The 19951-nt window shown below is 42.5% G+C and overlaps 2 protein-coding genes across 4 annotated transcripts; one reads left to right on the top strand and one right to left on the bottom strand.

The window, feature by feature from the left end:
• The first annotated feature begins 832 nt into the window (after positions 1 to 832).
• On the top strand, positions 833 to 9513 carry ogal (O-GlcNAcase like). Its single transcript, XM_075463637.1, has 17 exons — positions 833 to 1178; positions 1373 to 1424; positions 1694 to 1791; positions 3729 to 3859; positions 4134 to 4305; positions 5305 to 5403; positions 5477 to 5616; positions 5694 to 5838; positions 6316 to 6414; positions 6503 to 6762; positions 6843 to 7017; positions 7225 to 7310; positions 7423 to 7515; positions 7590 to 7678; positions 7765 to 7885; positions 7975 to 8092; positions 8643 to 9513. The coding sequence occupies exons 1-17, from the start codon at positions 1109 to 1111 to the stop codon at positions 8777 to 8779; spliced, it is 2085 nt and encodes a 694-aa protein (XP_075319752.1). The 5' UTR covers positions 833 to 1108; the 3' UTR covers positions 8780 to 9513.
• Positions 9062 to 19690, bottom strand: cant1b (calcium activated nucleotidase 1b). 3 transcript variants are annotated; one of them, XM_075463641.1, is made up of 5 exons: positions 19641 to 19690; positions 13812 to 14408; positions 13573 to 13713; positions 13160 to 13363; positions 9062 to 10707 (listed from the first exon to the last, which is right to left on the bottom strand). In XM_075463641.1, the coding sequence occupies exons 2-5, from the start codon at positions 14347 to 14349 to the stop codon at positions 10337 to 10339; spliced, it is 1254 nt and encodes a 417-aa protein (XP_075319756.1). In that variant the 5' UTR covers positions 14350 to 14408; positions 19641 to 19690; the 3' UTR covers positions 9062 to 10336. The 3 variants fall into 3 exon arrangements, with proteins under 3 accessions (XP_075319756.1, XP_075319754.1, XP_075319753.1); XM_075463639.1 differs by lacking the exon at positions 19641 to 19690 and adding an exon at positions 18536 to 18797; XM_075463638.1 differs by lacking the exon at positions 19641 to 19690 and adding an exon at positions 15936 to 16049.
• Between the last annotated feature and the right edge of the window lie 261 nt (positions 19691 to 19951).

The raw sequence follows: 19951 nt of genomic DNA, 5'->3' as shown, positions 1-19951 counted from the left end.
GAAATGTCTTGAGGAAACAAGAGAAACCTCTGCTTCGGTCTTAAGGATTATCACGACTTCTTCGACTGAGAACTAACATGACATATTGTGAGCTTCCTGTATATTTCTGTATTGAATTACAGTCTTTGTAGTCCTGAAAGTGGACTTTAAAGTAAAGCAGTTGACACCTTGTGTTGGTGTTGAAACTTTTTAAACTAGCATCTTTCGATTATTCATTTTAAGTGGAAATATGTGACTTGAATAGCCTCTAACTTGGATTTTGATTTCTCATTGTGAAGATGCCACATCAGACACAAATTATCACTACAGGACAGAATATTCCAGATGATAATGTTGTTATTTTATTCTTATTATCTCTCAGTTGACATAAACATTGAACTTCACTGGAGATGCTGTTGACTCAATCTCATAAATATTCAGTACATGCATTTGAATCCATTGGTCCAGTGTCCGTGGGTCTGTTTGGTTCTGTTTCCTTGTTATAGATTTCTTAATGTTAGGGTTTTTATGAGGAAATTGCTCCTTTTGAGTCCCTGAAGTGTTTGGTTATAAAGATTTTTACTGGATGACACAGTGTTTGGGACATTTTGGTGTATCTGTCAGAAACTGTTGAGATTCTCCAAAATCATGTGACTCCACATAATACTTACATGGGAACTGAAACAAGAACAGTTCCGTATATCACCAAATGTACAGTTTATGACTTTAAATGACACCACACTGCGTTAAATGAAATATATCCAGTGTTTGTTTGCTCTCCTCTGAATGTTTACTGGTGAACTGTCCCTTTAAGCCACAGGTACGCTGTCCCTTTAAGACGTCCACCCGGTAGTTGGACACGCATAGTCAACATGCGTCTGAACCTGAGGTGAGCAGAATCATCACTAAACAATAGCTGAGTTTCTTTTGCGGCCGGAGCTTTTATAGCTTTCGACTATAAAGCGTCATGTTGCACAATCACCGTTCTGCGCAGGCGTGACAGGATGGTGCAATAAAAGTGAATCTCACTAAAAGGCTGGTGCACAGAGTCATGCCAGAGCTGGAGCAGCTGTATGAGCATTGTTGAACCCACGGAGGAAGAGTAGAGCTTTTATTTTTACATGAAAACATGTCGACACCAGGCAGTGCCAAGGGGCGGCCCCGCAGCGGTGGGCGCTTCATCAGCGGGGTGGTGGAAGGTGAGCAAGCTGGAGGGCCCAGACCACCTCAGAGGTCTGAACTCTGGTGGTCCAGCTGGATCGGATCCTCCAGAACCAAGAACATCCATATTAAGATTTAAGGATTAAAATGCATCAAGGATATTAGTCATGTATTGATTATGTATGGCAGGATTATATCATTTGAAATGTAACTTGACCTTTGATTGATATAGGTTTTTATGGGCGACCATGGACTATGGAGCAAAGAACAGAGCTGTTTAAAAGGTATGTTTCCTAAGAGTCTCAGCCCAAGGAGGCTACATGTTTTTCTTTAAAACACATTTCAAAATAAATGGATTTATTTCATATCTGTCACTGAAACTGATGCATGATTTCCTTAATTTTAGTTTCAGGACAAAGACAGCAGTAGCTTACAATAAACATTTCCTCTGTTTGTTATGATCAAGTGTTTCCTGGTGACACGCTGAGATTTATTTCCATGTTTCCAGAGTGAGATACTGTACATGATCTGATATTATGTTTGGGTTTCACAGGGAGCAGAAGTGGGGTCTGAACACATATCTGTACGCCCCAAAGGATGACTACAAACACAGGATGTACTGGAGAGACTTGTACTCTCCTGAAGAGGCCGGTGAGTCTCAAATCTCTGATCTATCTCTTGGAAGTGAATCTCAGATTGTTCGAGCAGTCGGAATTTTGTTATACTATACTTTTGTTAAAAAGCTTTTCTGATGTAAAACGCAATGCTCGATGGATCTTCCACTCAGTCAGTTAACTGAAACTACAAATGTCTTACAACCCCAAATCCAGAAATGTCGGGACGCTGCGTAAAATGTGAACAAAAAGACATCATCTGGATGGGAGCATATGTTGCTCTGAAACTTGTATGTACCTTTCAGCATTGATGGAGCCTTTCCAGATGTGCGTGTTGCCAGTTCTGTAGGCACTAATGGACCTCCATACCATCAGAGATGCAGGCTTTGAACAGAGCTGATAGCAAGCTGGACGGTCCCTCTCCTCTTTATTCTGGAGGATGCAGCGTCCATGATTTCCATAAAAGAATTCATATTTGAACTTGTCTGACCACAGCACTGTTTTCTACTTTGCTTCAGTCCATTAGAATAATAAGTTTTAGTCCAGAGAAGACGGCAGAGTGTCTGGATCATGTTCACATGTGGCTTCTTCTTTGCATGACAGAGCTTTAACCTTCATTTGTGGAGGGCAGGTGAGCTGTGTTCACAGACGAGTGTTCCTGAGCCCATGCATTGATTCCCAGGTCAGAATCAGGCCTGTTTTTAATGCAGAGCTGCCCGAGGGCCTGAAGATCACAGACATCCAATACTTTTTTTTTTTTAGCCATGTCCGTTGTGTACAGCGATGTCACCAGATTCTCTGAAACTTTTGGTGTCATAAATGCACCGTAAATGATGGAATATTCAAAGTCTTCACAGTTTTACATTGAGGAGCATTATTCTGAAATTACTGCAAAATCTGCCTCTCTAAGATGCTCTTTTTATACCTAGTCATGTTACTGACTTATAACCAATCAACATAACTAGTTCCATCATGTCCCCCAGCTGTTTCTTTCTTTCCGAACTTGTTTGAGACGTGTTGCTGTCGTCGAATTCAAAGTGAGCTGATATGTTTCATGAAAAATGTCTCACTTTCAGCATCTGTTGTGTTTTCTGTGTTTTATTGCTTTATGAGGTTTGGGAATCATTGCATTCTGTTTAAATTTACTTTTTACACGGCGTCCCAACTGTTTTGGAGTTGTAAAACTGAGCACGTGCTTAAATCTTTGTGGAAATTTTGGCAGTCAGATCCTCCTTCACAACTGTGCACACATTCAATAACAAACTGAACAAAGTAAACAATCCAAAATGCAAAGAATGTGGTCATTTTTAACTACAGTTATTAGCCCTTTAACTATTCCATAATAAACTAATTTACTGAGCTAACTGGAGACTCAGTAGGTAGTGGTGCTACCTACTGTTTAAATGAATTAATGTAATGTAACTGCAGTCATTTTTAATAATCATTAGAAGTGTTTCTCCAGCTGCATTTCAGTAGGCATTTACTGACATAAACATAAGTTGTGAATACATGTGAGTTTTGTTGCATATGTAGCAAAAAGTTTAAAAGTTACTCAGCTCAGCCTTATAGAGGAGGCTATCGACTGCTTTTATTGTCTATCGTTGTCACAGCAAAGTCCCACTCTGAGTCATCATTATCTCCCCAGAGATGCTTCGATTGCTCAGTTTGGTGCATCTCTGGATGTTATCAGTGTTACAGACTAAAGGGCGGGGATGATGATTTGACATTAAACCCAATTAAACAGACACAAATTGGACCGTATCACCGTTTATCTCTGCAGATTCTCATAAATGTTTTACTTTCAGGCACATCTGCATTGAAAACTGATATGAAATCCTTCCAAGTGTTGTGTAGATGTCGGTGTTGGCAAAAAGCTGCAAACGGATGAGCAGGGATCTCTATCAAATACTGTCAAGCTTTTGTTCACTCTTGCGTTAAACAGCGTTTCTTCTCTGTCCCGTCTTCTGTTCCTAGAGCAACTGATTGCATTGATTTCAGCAGCCAAGCAGCACAATGTTGAGTTCATCTATGCGATCTCTCCTGGCCTGGACGTTACCTTTTCCAACCCAAGAGAAGTGGCCGCCCTGAAGAGGAAGTTGGATCAGGTAGAGATAAAGGGTGGAGCGCTGGCTGTATTTAACTTTATGGCTCTCTGAGGGTTTGTTTGGGACAGATGAATACTTAATATGACAACTTGAGCAGTAAAACACTACAGGTGGGTCAGTTGGTGGCACTGAGCTGCTGCAGAAAATGTGTTTAATTCATGGTGCAATCCCCCTTTTTTAGGGCCAAATCATTGACCCTGACATGCACACGTTCAAGTTAATTGTATTATCCTGAAAGGAAACTCAGTGTATCAACACACCTGCTCTTTTTCAGGTGAAGACGTTTGGCTGCAGGTCTTTCTCTTTACTCTTTGACGACATTGAGACCGAGATGTGTCCAGCTGATAAGGATGCTTTCAGTTCCTTCGCCCACGCTCAGGTGGCTGTCACTAACGAGGTGTACCAGCACCTGGGAGAACCTGAGACCTTCCTCTTCTGCCCAACAGGTCAGAGAAACAAACTTATGCTGAAATGAGCATGAACCATACAATATGCAGTTCAGTTTAGGGCAGGCAGATTTACAGTCATCTAAAAACTACACTCACCGGCCACTTTATCAGGAACACCTGTTCAATTGCTTGTTAACGCAAACAGCTAATCATGCTGATAACATCGCACGGCCGCACCTCAGTGCATTTAGGCATGTAGAGGTGGTCAAGACAACTTGCTGAAGTTCACACCGAGCATCAGAATGGGGAAGAAAGGGGATTTAGGTGACTTTGAACGTGGCATGGTTGTTGGTGCCAGACGGGCTGGTCTGACTATTTCAGAAACTGCTGATCTTCTGGGATTTTCATTAAAAAACATCTCTGGGGTTTAAAGAGAATGTTTGGAAAAAGAGAAAATATCCAGTGAGCGGCAGCCTGGTTTGAGATGATAGGAAGGCAACAGTAACTCAAATAACCACTCGTTACAACTAAGGAATGCAGAATACCAGCTCTGAACGCACAACACGTCAAACCTTGAAGAAGATGGGCTACAGCAGCAGAGCCTGTCGTGCTCTCTGAATTAATGGAGTGTACCCATCTTCTGATGGCTACTTCCAGCAGGATGTCACAAAGCTCATATTATCTCAAACTGGTTTCTTGAACATGACAATGAGTTCACTGCATTCCAATGGCCTCCACAGTCACCAGATCTCAATCCAACAGAGCACCTTTGGGATGTGGTGGAACGGGAGATTGTCATCATAGATGTGCAGCTGACAGATCTGCATCAACTGCGTGATGCTATCATGTCAATATGGACCAAAATCTCTGAAGGACTGTTCCCAACACCTTGTTGAAAGTATGCCACAAAGAATTAAGGCAGTTCTGAAGGCAAAAGTTGGTCCAACTTTTTACTAGCAAGGTGTTACTAATAAAGTGGCCGATGAGTGTATGTGGAAGAGAACAGGGTTAATCTTTCTTGTGGTTTTCCATCACTTACTCCCGATCTGTCCCCAGACTATTGTGCGGCCTTCTGCACCCCCAACGTTTCCCAGTCTTCCTACCTGCACACTGTGGGAGACAAGCTCCTTCCTGGCATCGACATACTGTGGACCGGTAAGGTTTTACTGATTTCACAAATGACCCCAAATACGGTTCTTTAACCCCTTTTTTCCTTTGTGTTATTTAGGTCCAAAAGTGGTGTCGCACAAAATCTCTGTTGAATCCATAGACGAGGTGTCCTCTGTCCTGAAGAGGGCCCCCGTCATCTGGGACAATATTCATGCCAACGATTATGATCCTCAAAGGATTTTTCTTGGACCTTATAAGGTGTGTTTTTACTTTGCTTTAACAATGGCCTGTTGGAGCTCCAGTGTGACAACGTGAAAATATTCTTTTCTTAATAGGACCGACCCACTGAGCTCCTTCCCAAACTGAAAGGAGTCCTCACAAACCCCAACTGTGAGTTTTACCCAAACTTTGTGGCCATTCACACTCTGGCAACATGGTGCAAAGCATCCCCTGATGGAGGATCAAGAGACGTGGAAATGGGTGAGAGTCTAGTTTGTCTTTAACTGATATGCATTGGTTTTTTTTTTAATCTTTAGCGTTTCCATTACCTGAATTAACCTAAAAATGAAGGATTCACAAAAAGGGGGGACTGATTGCTTCCAGATTCTTCTTCACAATCCTTAACTTCAATTACTGAAGAGTGCCAATAGTTTTACCTGGGACTTCATTATTGAAATACTATCGGTTATTGTTGTTTATTAACTTTGACATTATATAACCATAATCTAATTATCCAAATTTGCTCATATGTGCTTATTTCTGGACTGTAAGTGTAAATCTGTGCTGCTCTTTTGAACATACCCCACACAACTAAAGCCCAAACTGATGTTTTGAAGAGCTTTAAGAAGATTTAATGTTTTTATTGTGGGATTAACGGTTTGATGATGTGATTGTAGTTTTTATTGTAGAGTCAAGGAGCTTAAAAACTGTCTCTCCGTCTCTGACTTGCGTCACCAGGCGAAGAAGAGCAGGACCCCTTCTACAGTCCACACAAAGCCCTGACCCTGGCCCTCTCTGACTGGCTGCAGGAGTTCATGAGCACAGACCAGCCAGGAGGTAGAGTCCCATGAAAGACACTTTATCGATCTCGAAAGGCAGAAACGGGGGAGAAATTCAGTTGTCGGCACTCTCTCTGCACTTTCAGGACCTTGTCGTCAAGCTCGTCTCAAGAAAGAGTCGTCGGATGAGGAGTCCATGCAGACGGACACGGGTGAGAGCCCCTATGTTCCTGGACCTGGGGAGAACCCGCTGTACACAGCTGAGCCTCTGACTCTGGATGACCTGAAGCTGCTGTCAGACCTCTTCTACTTGCCCTACGAGTACGGGACCACAGCTCGAACCATGCTGCAGGAGCTGGACTGGCTCAGAAACAACAGTCATGCTGCTACTGCACAGACGGACAAGGTAACGCTTTCTGCTTGCTAAATGCTGATGATTCTGTTCAGTGTCCTCACACAGACGGCTCATTTACCGGCGTGTTTCAGACTGCAGAGTGGTGCTCCAGAGCGCAGCAGTTTGATAACATGTGCGAAGCCGTGGTGCAGATGTTTAACCGCCTGTCAAACGCCCCGAACCGCAGCATTCTGTACGACCTGTACAACTACATCTGTGACATCAAGAGCGGGGTCGGTCTGGCACGAGCCTACGTAAAAACGCTGGGTGAGAATGCATTTCCTACCTGGATAATGACTACTTGGTACTACTCCACTAAATGTAAAGAACAGTGACAGAGCAGATGAGCTGTGACATAAAAGCAGGAAATTCTGCATTTGGAAGGAGAAGATGACAGATGCTACCTGTAAATGTGGCACTTATACTATAGCGCTGCCCTCTGAAGCTGCCGGTTGTCATTTTGTTTTACCACAGGGGGGCAGGGTCAACCCTCAGCCCAGTTAATGAACGATGATCCTGAACCCTGGGGCTTTAGAGGAGGCCTCTCTGGAGAGTTCCAGGTATCCAAACCTCTGCAATGACTTGTGCACACTCACAACTGTCAGTAATATCACAAGGCCCACATTCAGCGAGTGAAATGCTGTATGGTATATTCTGTGTTTGTGCTCGCAGAGGATGCTGCCGGGACATGGAATCAGGGACCTGTTCAGACAGCCCCCCATGACGGCGGTTTACAGCATACGACCGTACTGCAGCGAGGACAAGGTGCGGATCCCCACTGTGTCACCTAAAGGTTGAAAATCAGAAATGATAATAATAATAACAGTTTCTTGTCTAAGACGGAGGTGCGGAAGATTTTTGAGGAGATGCAGAGAGGAGACGAGGGCAGAACCCCTCTGATGGCGCAGCCTCCACTTATCAGCGATGGGTAGGAAAAAAAGTTCCGTTTTCTGTCCCGAGTATTTCTGCTTTTGTCGTCAGCCTCATTGTAACATTCCTGCCGTCCCGCTGCAGCCTGTCAGGAGGTGACATCTCCCCCTCCCCTCAGTGTGCTCTTGTCGTGGAGGATGAGTTTGGGGTGTGTGGTTACGCGCTGGCACTCACTGATGCCAAACCAGCTGCGGCCAAAATTCAGGTGATGAAATGCGAGATTTGATTGTTTTCCACAGCGTGATCACCCTGAAATGCAGCATGACTTGATTATTGGTTATTGACTACTTCCAGAGGGTAGTGAGTGAGGATTTCCCCTCCTTGGTTGTTGTGCAAGTGCTTCCCCGGGTCACTGATCCATCTCCAACCAAGCGCATGATGGGTCAGCTGTTGTCCTCCATCAGGAGCAGCGGTAGGTCCAAGCCATCATTTGCACTTTCACACACTCGAGTCCTCTCCTCGTGTCTAAGTCCCTCCCACCAGAGATGCGACGCCACTGCATTTGCGCCAAAGTATACATTTACTTTTAATACAGTTCATAATGTGGGATGGGTGCGTCGTGCCTCCTTCAGATGTCACAGTTTATGGCTTCTCTCCTCTGGGTGAATTTAAATATCCAAAATATTTGGGTGTGAACGGCTTCTGGGTCACGGAGGAGAGCGCAGACATAGAGGCTGAGGTTGGACCAATAAGATGAGCCTCATGAAACTGAAAAGTCCTGCTCATTAGAGCTCACAAGGAGTCACCACAAGGGGGCACTCCTCCACTCTTTGCCTTATTTATGCCCCTAAAAGCAGTTTAAATTTAATCCCATTGATGTTCACGTAGTAATCTGCTGTGATTTTAATACCACAGCTTTAATAGTTTAAAGGATGCAAACATTTTTGGATCTAAATTGTGCTCCGTTCCATTTTCTCTTGCTTCGTCACTGAACAGAAGCACCGTCCTGGTTTGTGTTTCAGGGTCCAGAGGGGTGTTCTGTGAGTTGAGGCAGAGCGATCGGAGGATGCTCGATTTCTTCTCTAAACTGGGCTCCTTCAAACCCGTGCATGTGCACGGTCTACCGGAAGACGTCGTTGTCATGGCAACAAGTCTGTAAACGGACTTGAAGTCTGTGAATAATCGCTGACTTCGAGGCTTGTAAAACTGATCTGCACCATCTTGTCTGTTCATATCAGATAATCTGTCATTTGGTTTCCATGTTTCACTCAAATCACTGAATCTGCTAAAAAAAACAAAACAAATTGCCTCGCGCTATTAATTTTGTAGACATGAAGAATGAAAAATGTAGTGATTATTTTTAGATAAACCTGTCGTTTCAAGTCGGTACAATAAAATGTCGATACCAGTTTTTGTGATGCACTCAAGCACAACAAGACGGTTACACAAAGGGATCCATTTTATTGTTTTTGGTTTGAGAGGATACAAAGGAAATATATTAAGGCTTAATCTTTAATTAAATATCTGTCGTTTGTCTTGCTTTAAAAGCATAAAATATTCAGTTTAAGATGTGCATCGTGTATGTATAATGATGAAGTTCATTGTGTCCAGACTGTAAAACAGACATGAGTTGAGCTTAAGATTTCAAGTAATGTCAGGACATTCGTGTCTAATCTTTGTTCCCCTGAATGTCCAAGCAGCAGAGTTCAGCTGCATCAGTGGAGATCCACCCCAGCCCGTGTCTGAATGTCTGATTCCACAAAAGCTGGGACACTGAACACAAGATTCAAAACTGAAACCAATTCATTTGAATTAAACATTTACACTGTGTTCTGAAGTGAAAATGGCACTTAAAAAAAAATAAAAATAAAAATTACATATCAAAAGTTGAAACTGAGAAAATGTTTTGTTTTTTTTTGTTTGTTTTTTTTAAAATACATGTTCTTTTTGATTTGATGGGAGACAAACAAACAGATTTACCACCGCCCTCTCTGGTTTAAAGCTCTCAATGCAGACTGAGAAATAGGGGAAAAACTGTCTGATAAATGCATCCTTTCTGCTGTAGAGAAGGTTGTTATCGGCACTCCGAAGCTGAAAACATTTGACACGTTATGAAGGGAATACAACAGCAAAACAAGGATTAAAAACATTTCGTAACGCTTCAGTGCAACACGGTTAACCTCTTTCCGGGACCGAAGTGTTAAAGTCGATACGAACACGAATCAATCTCTGTTGGTGAATTACAACAGGAGCAGCTTAACCAAGATGTCTCTTTTTTTGTTCCAACGCATGTGAAAGAGGTTTTATTGTTACGGTGCCAAATAATGAGGGGAAATTCTCACTTTCAACATTTGATACGTTGTCTTTGTACCGTTTCCAATTAAAGACATTTTTTTTAAATCATGTTAGTTTCCCAACTTTCCTGGAACGAGGACTGTATTAGTCTCAAGTCCAACCAGGTGGTTCAACTCAGAGTTAAACAAAATAAAAAGGCATCTAGCAGCACTGATATGAAGTAGTTGTGACTTAAAATCATTAAAAATCTTCTCCTGTATTGGCTGGCTGGGGACAGTCAGCAGGTCCGTGGTTGATGACACTTCATCATTTCAGTATGAAATATTGAAGTTTTGGTCATATCTCACAGTAAAACTGAGATGGAATGTAATAGCCGACTTCTTTTCGTCTAATTATGAAAGAAAACCTTCAGCCCTGTCGTTCAGATAAATTCCAGCCCTTCATACTTCACGTCTCCGATCTTTGTCTCGGGCATCAGCACCCGGCCGTCCAGTGTAAATGCAATGATGTAAGTGGCGATCCTGCCTGCGTCCTCCTCAGACTTCAGAGCCAGGATGATCTGATCATCCGTATCCGGAATGAACTTAAACGAGGAGAAGCCGTGGGTGGGGTCGAGTGGTCCGACACGCTGCGCGTTTATGTAGCTAAAGTCTGCGGGAGTGGACAAGAGGAGGTTGGTGGCACGCCGCTCGTCTGCCGTCTCCTCATAGTGCTCGTGACTGGCACGGCGAGGTAGGAAGAACCAACGTTGGAGACGATTGCTCCAAGCTGCTGATTCATGGATAAGGTAGCCTACAGGAGAGGTAACAGAAATATGCGTTAGGATTTATGGAGCGTATATATTTCCACTTTTTAAAACACTTTCTTCTGCCACAAAAATAAAGCTCTCAGCTACGATTGTTGTAAAAAAATAATGCAAACACCACAGAAGAAGGGAGGATGGTTATATTTATACTATTATATTTACCGACTGCTGTAACTGGCACACTTGATTCAGATGAATGGGTCACTGCCTTGTTTCTGCACAGTTTGATGATGCAGCCGATTCAATTGAAGTGTGTTAGAACAAGAAAACATGCAGGTGTCACTATGTGCCACATGATCTTCAGGCTACCCCGTTTAACTAATTCTAACAATCATGATCATACTAAAGTTGTCAGCTTAGCATTTTAACCCTTGTTGTGACAGCTATGAGCTCAACATTGAAGAATGATCCGCCTCTTCAATGACAGACAACCAATAAGAAACATTGATCTAAAGCTACAGAACTACAACAAGAAGAACCAAAGATGCTAACAAATAGGTTAACAGCAGACAGCTACAGCAATGTACCAGAAACCAGAAATGAACAGAGTGGTTATTTTATGTGTCCCAACAATAAATTATATTCGTGTACAAATACTGCGTTTCCTTTGTGCAAGTGACTATTTAACCCTGACTGCGATTAAGGATCCTTGGAGCAAGTAGACATAAGTCCAACATAAATAGGTTTACTAATAAATGTAAAATCAAAGAAGTCACAGGATTAAAAGTTTGATTTTATTTCATAGCCTCGGAGACTTTGCAAAGTCCAAATGTCCTTTAAAATCTTTTGATGTCATTTTAAATAAACCTTCTTTTCCTCAGAGAGATGCTTCTGAGAGAAAAGGGGACCTCTGAGTATCCATGCAAAGCTTGTTTTGTTATATTAGTGTAATATATATTTATGTTATATTACTTTTTAGACAGCTCAGTAAGAGGTGGACCACCTTCGACACAGAGAGCTTAAAGTGAAACTTACCGTTACTTCGCTGAATCGTCAATAGTGCTTCTAAGTACAAAATTGAGGATTGGGAAATTAGAAAAAGAGCTGCCATCTGTTTTGCAAGTTTTTCATCAAACAACATTTTGCCTGTAAGACTAAGATGTACAGATTTTTTTTAATAGAAGATGACAGAGATATACGACACTGTGCAAAAGTCTTGATCCACACCTCATTTCTTTATATTTTCCTTTCAAGCAGCCAGACTTTCTTCTAATACCAGATCGACACAAAGCTACCGACATGGAATGAAGTTGAGTGGGAAAAATCATCACCTGCCCCCCCCCGGGCCGAACGGCATTCCATATAAGTTTTATAAGAACACTCTGGGTGTCCTAAGGTACCTTTGGTAGCTAATGCTTGTGGCCTGGAAAAAGCTACCGTAGTCATTCCACGATAGTTGCTTATAGCAGGAATGAATCCTAATTGCCAAAGAGAAAATCTCCTCAAACATTGACCAGTTCTGCCAACTATATTGACTCCTCAGTGAAGAAGGCAGGAATAGGTGGTTTTTCCAGATGCTGGGAGCATTCAAGTACTGTCAGGCACCAGTTTCAGGCAGCCAAAAGGAAAAGAAAGATCTGCGTGTAGTCTTCCTAGACCTTGCTAACGCCTTTGGATCAGCACCACATGAAATGTGAGACATCAGAGGCAACAACAACACCGGTCAAAGCCTACTTTCAAGAGCTCCAGTTTTGCATAACAGCACAGGGAACTCCCACCGCCTGGCAGCATGTTGAAATTGGCTGAATGTTAGGTTATACCATCTCCCTCCTAGCTTTTACCACGGCGACAGAGAGGCAGATCAGCATGGTTGGATGGTGAGAGTTTGTCTAGGGGAAGTGGGTTGCAGGGGCTTTGTCGCCTTCTCCACCGCAAGGCTTTGGGTAAGGAGTTGGGTAAGGAGTTGGGTAAGGAGTTGGGTATCAGAGGGCAGGAAATGAATAAAAGAACTCCCTGCTGTGGCTGAACCAAGCAGTCACTGGTTGTGGCTGAATTTGCAGAATCGTTAGAGACTGAAACATCTAGTCCCTCTAGTAGAATTAAAGTGGTCTTAAATAATATTCCTCCAGGCTTGCTGAAAGAGTTTTCCATTTGGCTCATTCACTCATTTTCAATCCACTTAACACTGATCTATGAATTATTAAAGCATTAAAAAGGCACCAAACTCAAGGGATGAATCAGTGTTGTGTCGACATAACAGACAACTTAGCATAGAACCTATTTTAAATGGGATCTTTAGACGCTTTACCAGCAGCCTGTTGCAAAGACACAGAATTTCTTCACATTTCTTAATTTACATTTACACAAAAAAAAAAAAAAAAAAAAAAAACTCTTATCTTATATACTTTAATTCCATTTATGTTTGCACATGTTTCCTAGCTAGCTCGAGGCTTTTGCACAGTACTGCAATAAAAACTTTTTTTTTTTAAAAACCAGTACCTGGTGGTTTGATCCCCGCTGCACTGCGCAGGGCGTTGTAGTAAGGCACCCAGTTTTCATGTGCCACTTCGCCGTTGTAGCCGACGACTTTCACCCACTCTGGATTGTTGTTGACGACTTCCCCAGATGTCGTGGTCCACTCCTTCCCCAGGCCTCCAACAAACAGGTGCTCATCCTTCACCGCAAGCCACTCTGCCTTAAATCCTGCACACACAACATAACGAAATGATCAAAGAAGAACATGACTGTGGGCTAAAATGAGTCCTAAAATGAAGCTTTTGTTTGCCAGTTAAGAAAGGTTGGATCAGCTTTTTCAGTTGCAACTTTGATATCTTACTGTACTATGAACACAAGACGAGACTTATTGCACTAAGTAGCCACCCGAGCCGCCGTTCCACAGCTTGGAGACTTACCTTTAGAGACTGAGCCATCGCCATCAGGTAATATAACCCAGGGGATGGCCTGGCTTCCCTCAATTTTGTACACCACACCTGTGCGATCATCTACACTGTACAGGTGACCGTTGAACACCACCAGCTCCGACAACTCCATACCTACAGAGTTAATCAGGCAGAGGGTTACAAAACTTAAGAATCTGAACACACAAACACTACAGATACGTGCAGCTGTAACAGTGACCATGTCCACGTACCTCGTCCTTTCTCGGCTAGATGGCTTTCCAGGGTGACCGGGTCAGCATCCCATTCCACCTCCAGTCTGTCAGCGCCCTCTGAGACACTCAGGTAGCCTCTTTTCATGTAGCTGAACCACGTTTGATCCTTGGAGCTTCGTGATGCTGTGTCCAGGTCTGCGATCACACCGATACGGTAGCGTACGCCGTGCCGCGTCCTCTCCGGTGGACTTAACGGGTACGTGTCATTGTAAGGTTTTTCCCTTTTACGGTGCCGAGCAAGGTTCTGTGCAGTTTGTCTATAAGAGTCCCTGAATATGAAGTTCTCTCCCTCACTGGCCATCTTAAAACTACGATCCCTGTCCCTGTAGTAGCTTTTGTTTGGAGAGTCTCTGTCCCCTGCTGTCCGGTGCAGATATAACATGAGCACCAAAGCCAGCAGGGTGGCAACAGTTATTGCACGCCATCTTGGGTGGAAGCGCATATCTGAGATGGTAATCTGCGTCATGGATGCTAAGGCCAGCAGAAGGCCTCTAACGGCAATACCAAAGGAGTTCATGGAAGTAGCGTCTTCATCGTCTTTGGCAGGGGTGGGCTGGGGATGAATGTTACCACCGACTGGGGGGGGGAAAAAAAAAAAAAAAAAAAAAAAAAAAGAGGGAGGATAGGTTAATCAACTGAAAAAGAAAACTGCATTTTAATCAGCCTGTCAAGTTTGACGTTGGTAAAATATTAATATACATCATCACAACATGTGTTTAGACTTTCACAACATTAAAGTTTAAAAATACTTAGTTCAGAGAAGGAGGGAAAACAACAAGGACAACAAGTCGATCAAATGGACTCTTGTTCCTATTGTTCCTATTGTTCTCGTATTCACAGCAGAGCTTTGTTGTGCTCCGCGGGCCACACACACCGAGTAGGTAGCTGGCACGACCTACTTCCTCAGGATGAAGGTCGGGCCAGCCACCAGAAATGTGCTCAGACGATTTCAGTAAACAGGAAGAATTTAAGTAAATGTTGTGATGTAACTTGTGATGTAACTGTAATGTCTTAAAAAACAAACAAACATGCGATTAAAACCCAGATAGTATAAGAGGACAATTGTACCAGAATCTGTACATGAACGTGGTTTTTTTAGTGGTTCAGACTAGTGTTTTACTTGTGTAGCAGAAAGTTAACCTCCTGTTATACTTTTGATTCTGATGGCAGAGATTACATAATACTGATGTATCTGAGGCAGGGCCAGTCCCCATTTCAGTGGATTTTTTTTTTGCAAAGATGGCATCATTACAAGCCAGGTGACCACTTACTAGTAAAAATAAAAAAAAAGAAAATCAGCAGCACTATTTCACACAGAAGAAGCTAAGAGACATCTTTGTATTAAGATAGCCGTGGTTGTAGGCTGATATAACACGCCACTACCTACTTTAAATTTAAGACCGTCTCTTTGATCCATTCAAGCCTCCACAAACAGGTTACACGTCTGACAGGAAAGCCGAACAGACACGCTACCAGCTGAAATTCGAGAGCTGTGCTTGTTTTGTAAGAAGAGGCGTGCCAAGGTGACCCTCAATCCCTCCGCTATCAGCAGCAATCAACTGGCACGGTAAAAAGAGCTCCCGTCTTGCATAAGATGGGCCTAATGCCCACCTGAACTGAGCCACACAATGCAGTGCCTTTCAGTTTAAGTCGCATGTGTTAAACAACTGCTGCACAGATAAATCAGGATTCAGCATTCCTGAAAGAAATGTTACAGGACAATCAAGGGAGAAATAGCAGTTTTAAAAAAAAAAAAAAAAAAAAAAAAAAAAAAAAAAAAAAAATCAGTTTGTTACCCGTTTCCTACGATAGTTTAAAGATATGTGTAGAAATGCTAACAAGCTCACAGACATCACAGAGGGCATCTGGTATTGCTGAAGCAAATTAAATCATACATCACATATTTTTCCCCCGGTGCCTCTTCAGTTGCCCTCTAAACAAGTTCACACTTGTCGATTAACACGCTCTTTTAACCACACATAGAACACTTGGCCAAGAAATAAAGACGGTATTGTCAACACTGAATGCGTGGCCCATATTTCCCATCCCTCAGCAGCACAGACCCAAACACAGTCTCGCTGTATGAAGAGTTGAATTATTCACCCTTCCTTTGCCTCGTCTCCCCTGAACACGCTCCAACCATCGTGCTGTTCGCCTTCGCACACATCCCACAACAAACTCCACGCTCCTTCAGCTCTCGCATGAATAACTGCTCTCACCAAGTCTCCTCCTATTCTCTGCGGTACACGATCTCAAGTCTCTCCTCTTTCCTGTAGAAGGAAGAGTCTGGGTTTTAAAAATAAATGAAGAAGTATGAATAAAAGCCCCGGGCAGCAGTTAGTGTTTAGTGAGCGCATACAGGTGCCTCTAAGTTTTAAAACGAGTCCTTTTCAATGAGGGCCGTTTCTCTCCATCTGAAATGTCCATCCAGATACTTTTAGTTGTCATGAAAATGCTATGAAATCTTTAAAAATGTACCCTTTTTTCTTTTGCCATGGCAACATGCAACAAAACAAAAAAACATTTCAGGGGACAAAGAAATAGTTGTTTTGAGAGTTTTTTTTGTTTTGTTTTTTTAAAAGTCTGACACATTAAAGGATAAGACCGTTTTTTTTACATTGGGCCCTTGATTTCACATTATAACATGATGTTCTACTCACCCCTGCTTGTTGTTGGTCATTTGGAGCTGTTCCGAAGATATTCGAGAGGCGTCTGGCTGCTCTCTTGAGATATTCGGCCATGAAACGGTTTCCTATGGGCAAGCTTATACAGGCACAAACTATGCTGTTTATAATTTATTAATTACTCTACACTAGCACTGATAACGTGGAGGTGCGTCGCTTACTTAAAAAAATCCGGGTTACTAATTTTGAATTTTAGCCGAATGAATAAATAGGCAGCAGGTCTGTGGGCTGTCTGTGGCAGTAGCACGACGAGGACGTCAGTAACACCCACTTTACGACAAAAAAATCAAAATTACAATAACCCGGATTTTTTTAAGTAAGCGACGCACCTCCACGTTATCAGTTCTAGTGTAGAGTAATTAATAAATTATAAACAGCATAGTTTGTGCCTGTATGAGCTTGCCCATAGGAAACCGTTTCATGGCCGAATATCTCAAGAGAGCAGCCAGACGCCTCTCGAATATCTTCGGAACAGCTCCAAATGTTCAACAACAAGCAGGGGTGAGTAGAACATCATGTTATAATGTGAAATCAAGGGCCCAATGTCAAAAAAACGGTCTTATCCTTTAAGCCCCCCCTCAGATTCAGTTTAGAAATAAAGGGCTTTTCTCCTATGCCTACCGGATTGTTGTTTACTCCCACAAACACCTAAGAAGTGAGCCAAGATAACCACCTGTGGCTTCTCCACCTATTCAGACGACACCACACAGATAAACGGTGATGAAAAACTGTTCAGTTCTCCCAGAACTACAGTATCTCCGCTCTTCAGCCACAGAACAAGGTTTTTCCTCTTTGATAACTTAAGTCATATTTCCTAAAGAAAATGAGTATAAATTAAAATAAGTTATTTTGTTTTGTTATTATATTTTGTGACGTACAGTTTACCATCTTATCTTGCTAAATGTTGTCTGGTTTGGTTTATGACATATCACGCTTTCTGTTTGGCTGATGTTTCTGTTTCCTTGTTGTTTTGTTTTGTTGCATTTTCTTGTTTTTTTGTGACATTTTTTCTTGTTTTGTTTTGATTTTCTGAAACGTTGTGCTGTGAATTTTCTGGTTTTGTTGTACTTTGAACATGCAGGCATGGTTGTTTGTCTCATTTGTTTCTGTGCTGGTCCTCTGATGGACTGGCGATATGTCCGGGGTCTTGTACACCACCTCCACCGACCCTAAATTGTATTAAACAGCTATAGAAAAATGGATGGATGTATTTTGAACGTCAGGACCATCTTCACAGAGATAACATCAGCAGCCCTCCAACAAAATAATAATAAAAAAGGTTGCAATATCCCTTTAACCACAAGATGTGATCCTCATGTTTCCAGCTCTGGCTCAGCTTTCACATTAGTTCATATAACGTCCATCTTCATTCAAACAACAGTCTAAATGTTGGTGTGTACGTATATTGGGGGTCTCAGAGCTAAACAACGAGCGTCACTTTAACACACCCCTGACTCCCATTTGTCAGGACATTATGTAACAGAGAACCACGTTACCACAACAAGGACCAATTACGTTTTAACAGCTGGCAAACTGCTGCGCCTTGGCTTGAAAAAAAAAACCAAACACAACAAACTGAGTTTACATTTTTCTTGTACTTGTAGATATGGTGACAAAACCCAAAGCATCGATGTTATCTCAGACTCTCCCCGCGAGCTGCCTCTATCCTCACGGCCACGAAGGCAGGGGGAAAAAAAACGGAACCGGCGAAGCTTACTAAAGTTTCTACAAACTATCTGTTTTAGACACAAATAAGCTTCAAACTGAAAAGTGAAATGGCTCAACGTGTTTAACGGCAGAGTTTAGGCGGCTGTGTTAGAGATGAAGGACGCGTTCGTTTCACAGCCGTTATATTTGTCCAACGGCTCCTTTTCCAAATGCTAGCCACCCAGCTAACACCAACTAGCAACTCCTGCTTCATTTTTTACATTTACCAGGCCAATGTCACCATCTATAATGAGGCTTGATTGCGTAAAACATTTATCCAGTCGACGTTTTCGTGAGACCCAAAAGACTCACCCGTTGTGGAGGCTGTATAAGTCCGCTCGGTTGGCCATGTCGGACAGGCGACTCTGTGAGAAGTTTGTCGGCGATTAGCCCCTCCTGCCCCGAGACTCTACCTTGGATGAACTGGGCGTCTAACTGCCCACACTTTACTTATTATCTAGAATGTGTCACAAAACTCACGACTAACACAGATTGTATCATTAACTGTACAAACAGAGCCAACCGGCAAGTCTTGATCCTCTTTCATTTCATAATGTTGGCTCCAAGCACACCCAGATCTTCTTTTAATCTTTCAAAGTCCTCTTGAGCAATAGTTCTCCAGGTTTTCTGAAGGTCTTTCAAATGTTTTTTTTTTTCCCCCCCCACTCATTTTCATCCAGTCATTATACTGATTATGATTCAGAGGGGGTGTTTTTTTTTGTTTGTTGAGCCACTTAACACTGACCTATTAATCATTTAAGCATAAATAACACCCAACTCCAATCAGATAATAGCAAAGAACCAGTTTCAAATGGTGTCTCTAGGCAGTTTGTTACCAATAGTCTGTCAGAAAAACATCATTTGTTCCCATTTTTCTTTAGATGCATCTACAAAAACTGTCAAAGATGATGTTTGACGGATATCAATAGTATTTTTGCACCAACCAGGTGATTCTCAGAGAACAACAAGAGGAAGTGTCAGGCCTAAATAAAACAATGCACAGCAGATACAGTCTCCGAGAGTGACCCAGCACCTGAGAGATACATGTGGACCTTTAGCTTATACATCTACAGACATCCCAAGTTCCAAAAACTCATTTCAGGGAGATGCTTATCGAAACCCCCCCCCCCCCCCCCCCCGCCACGTGCCTATTTAATTTTAGGGGTCTCTAAATTTGCCTATTTATCAACATATTAAATTGGGGATTTTTAAAAGGCTTAGACAGGCTGGATATACAGTAGATAGTTAGATACTGTAGCTGGCTAGTTAGATATAGGCCTACACAATTTAGTAACTAAATGTGTATTGATACTTTAAATAAGTATTTGATACGTTTTGCTTTATTTTATAACATTTTATAACATATATAGCATTTAACCTACAGAAATAAAATGCAGATGATGGCGCGTTCACCTACCTCCACATGTTTTACAGTCATTAAGTCCGCCGTGGGCAATAGGGCTCGGGCACGTGACGTCACTACGTGAGCGGCGGCCATACTGGAGGCTCAGAACTGTTTTGTTTACATTGTTTTCCACTGCGCGCAGACGTATTCCCGCCTGGTCTTGGAACTTTCTTCGTTGGTTTATCTATTTTACTTATTGTCTTTGCCACTATGGTCGCACGTTGCTGTGTCGTGGGGTGCAATAGCGTAAGCCGTGACAGGAATGGGGGGGAAATCGTAAATGGTTTATCTTTTTACCGGTTTCCTGCTTGGAGGCGCACCCA

Source organism: Odontesthes bonariensis, chromosome 4, assembly GCF_027942865.1.
Source record: "Odontesthes bonariensis isolate fOdoBon6 chromosome 4, fOdoBon6.hap1, whole genome shotgun sequence".
Lineage (NCBI taxonomy): Eukaryota > Metazoa > Chordata > Actinopteri > Atheriniformes > Atherinopsidae > Odontesthes > Odontesthes bonariensis.
Note: the sequence above shows the minus strand (reverse complement) of the source record. Positions and strands in the feature narration are given on the sequence as shown.

Excerpts from the sequence above, each read along its gene's own strand:
- ogal (XM_075463637.1), top strand. The coding sequence starts at position 1,109 with ATGTCGACACCAGGCAGTGCCAAGGGGCGGCCCCGCAGCGGTGGGCGC. Across the intron at positions 5,839-6,315 it reads ATCAAGAGACGTGGAAATGG|GCGAAGAAGAGCAGGACCCC; the intron begins GTGAGAGTCTAG and ends TTGCGTCACCAG. Across the intron at positions 6,763-6,842 it reads CTACTGCACAGACGGACAAG|ACTGCAGAGTGGTGCTCCAG; the intron begins GTAACGCTTTCT and ends GGCGTGTTTCAG.
- cant1b (XM_075463638.1), bottom strand. The coding sequence starts at position 16,035 with ATGCGAGAGCTGAAGGAGCGTGGAGTTTGTTGTGGGATGTGTGCGAAG. Across the intron at positions 13,364-13,572 it reads CGATGGCTCAGTCTCTAAAG|GATTTAAGGCAGAGTGGCTT; the intron begins GTAAGTCTCCAA and ends TTGTGTGTGCAG. Across the intron at positions 10,708-13,159 it reads AGCGGGGATCAAACCACCAG|GCTACCTTATCCATGAATCA; the intron begins GTACTGGTTTTT and ends CCTCTCCTGTAG.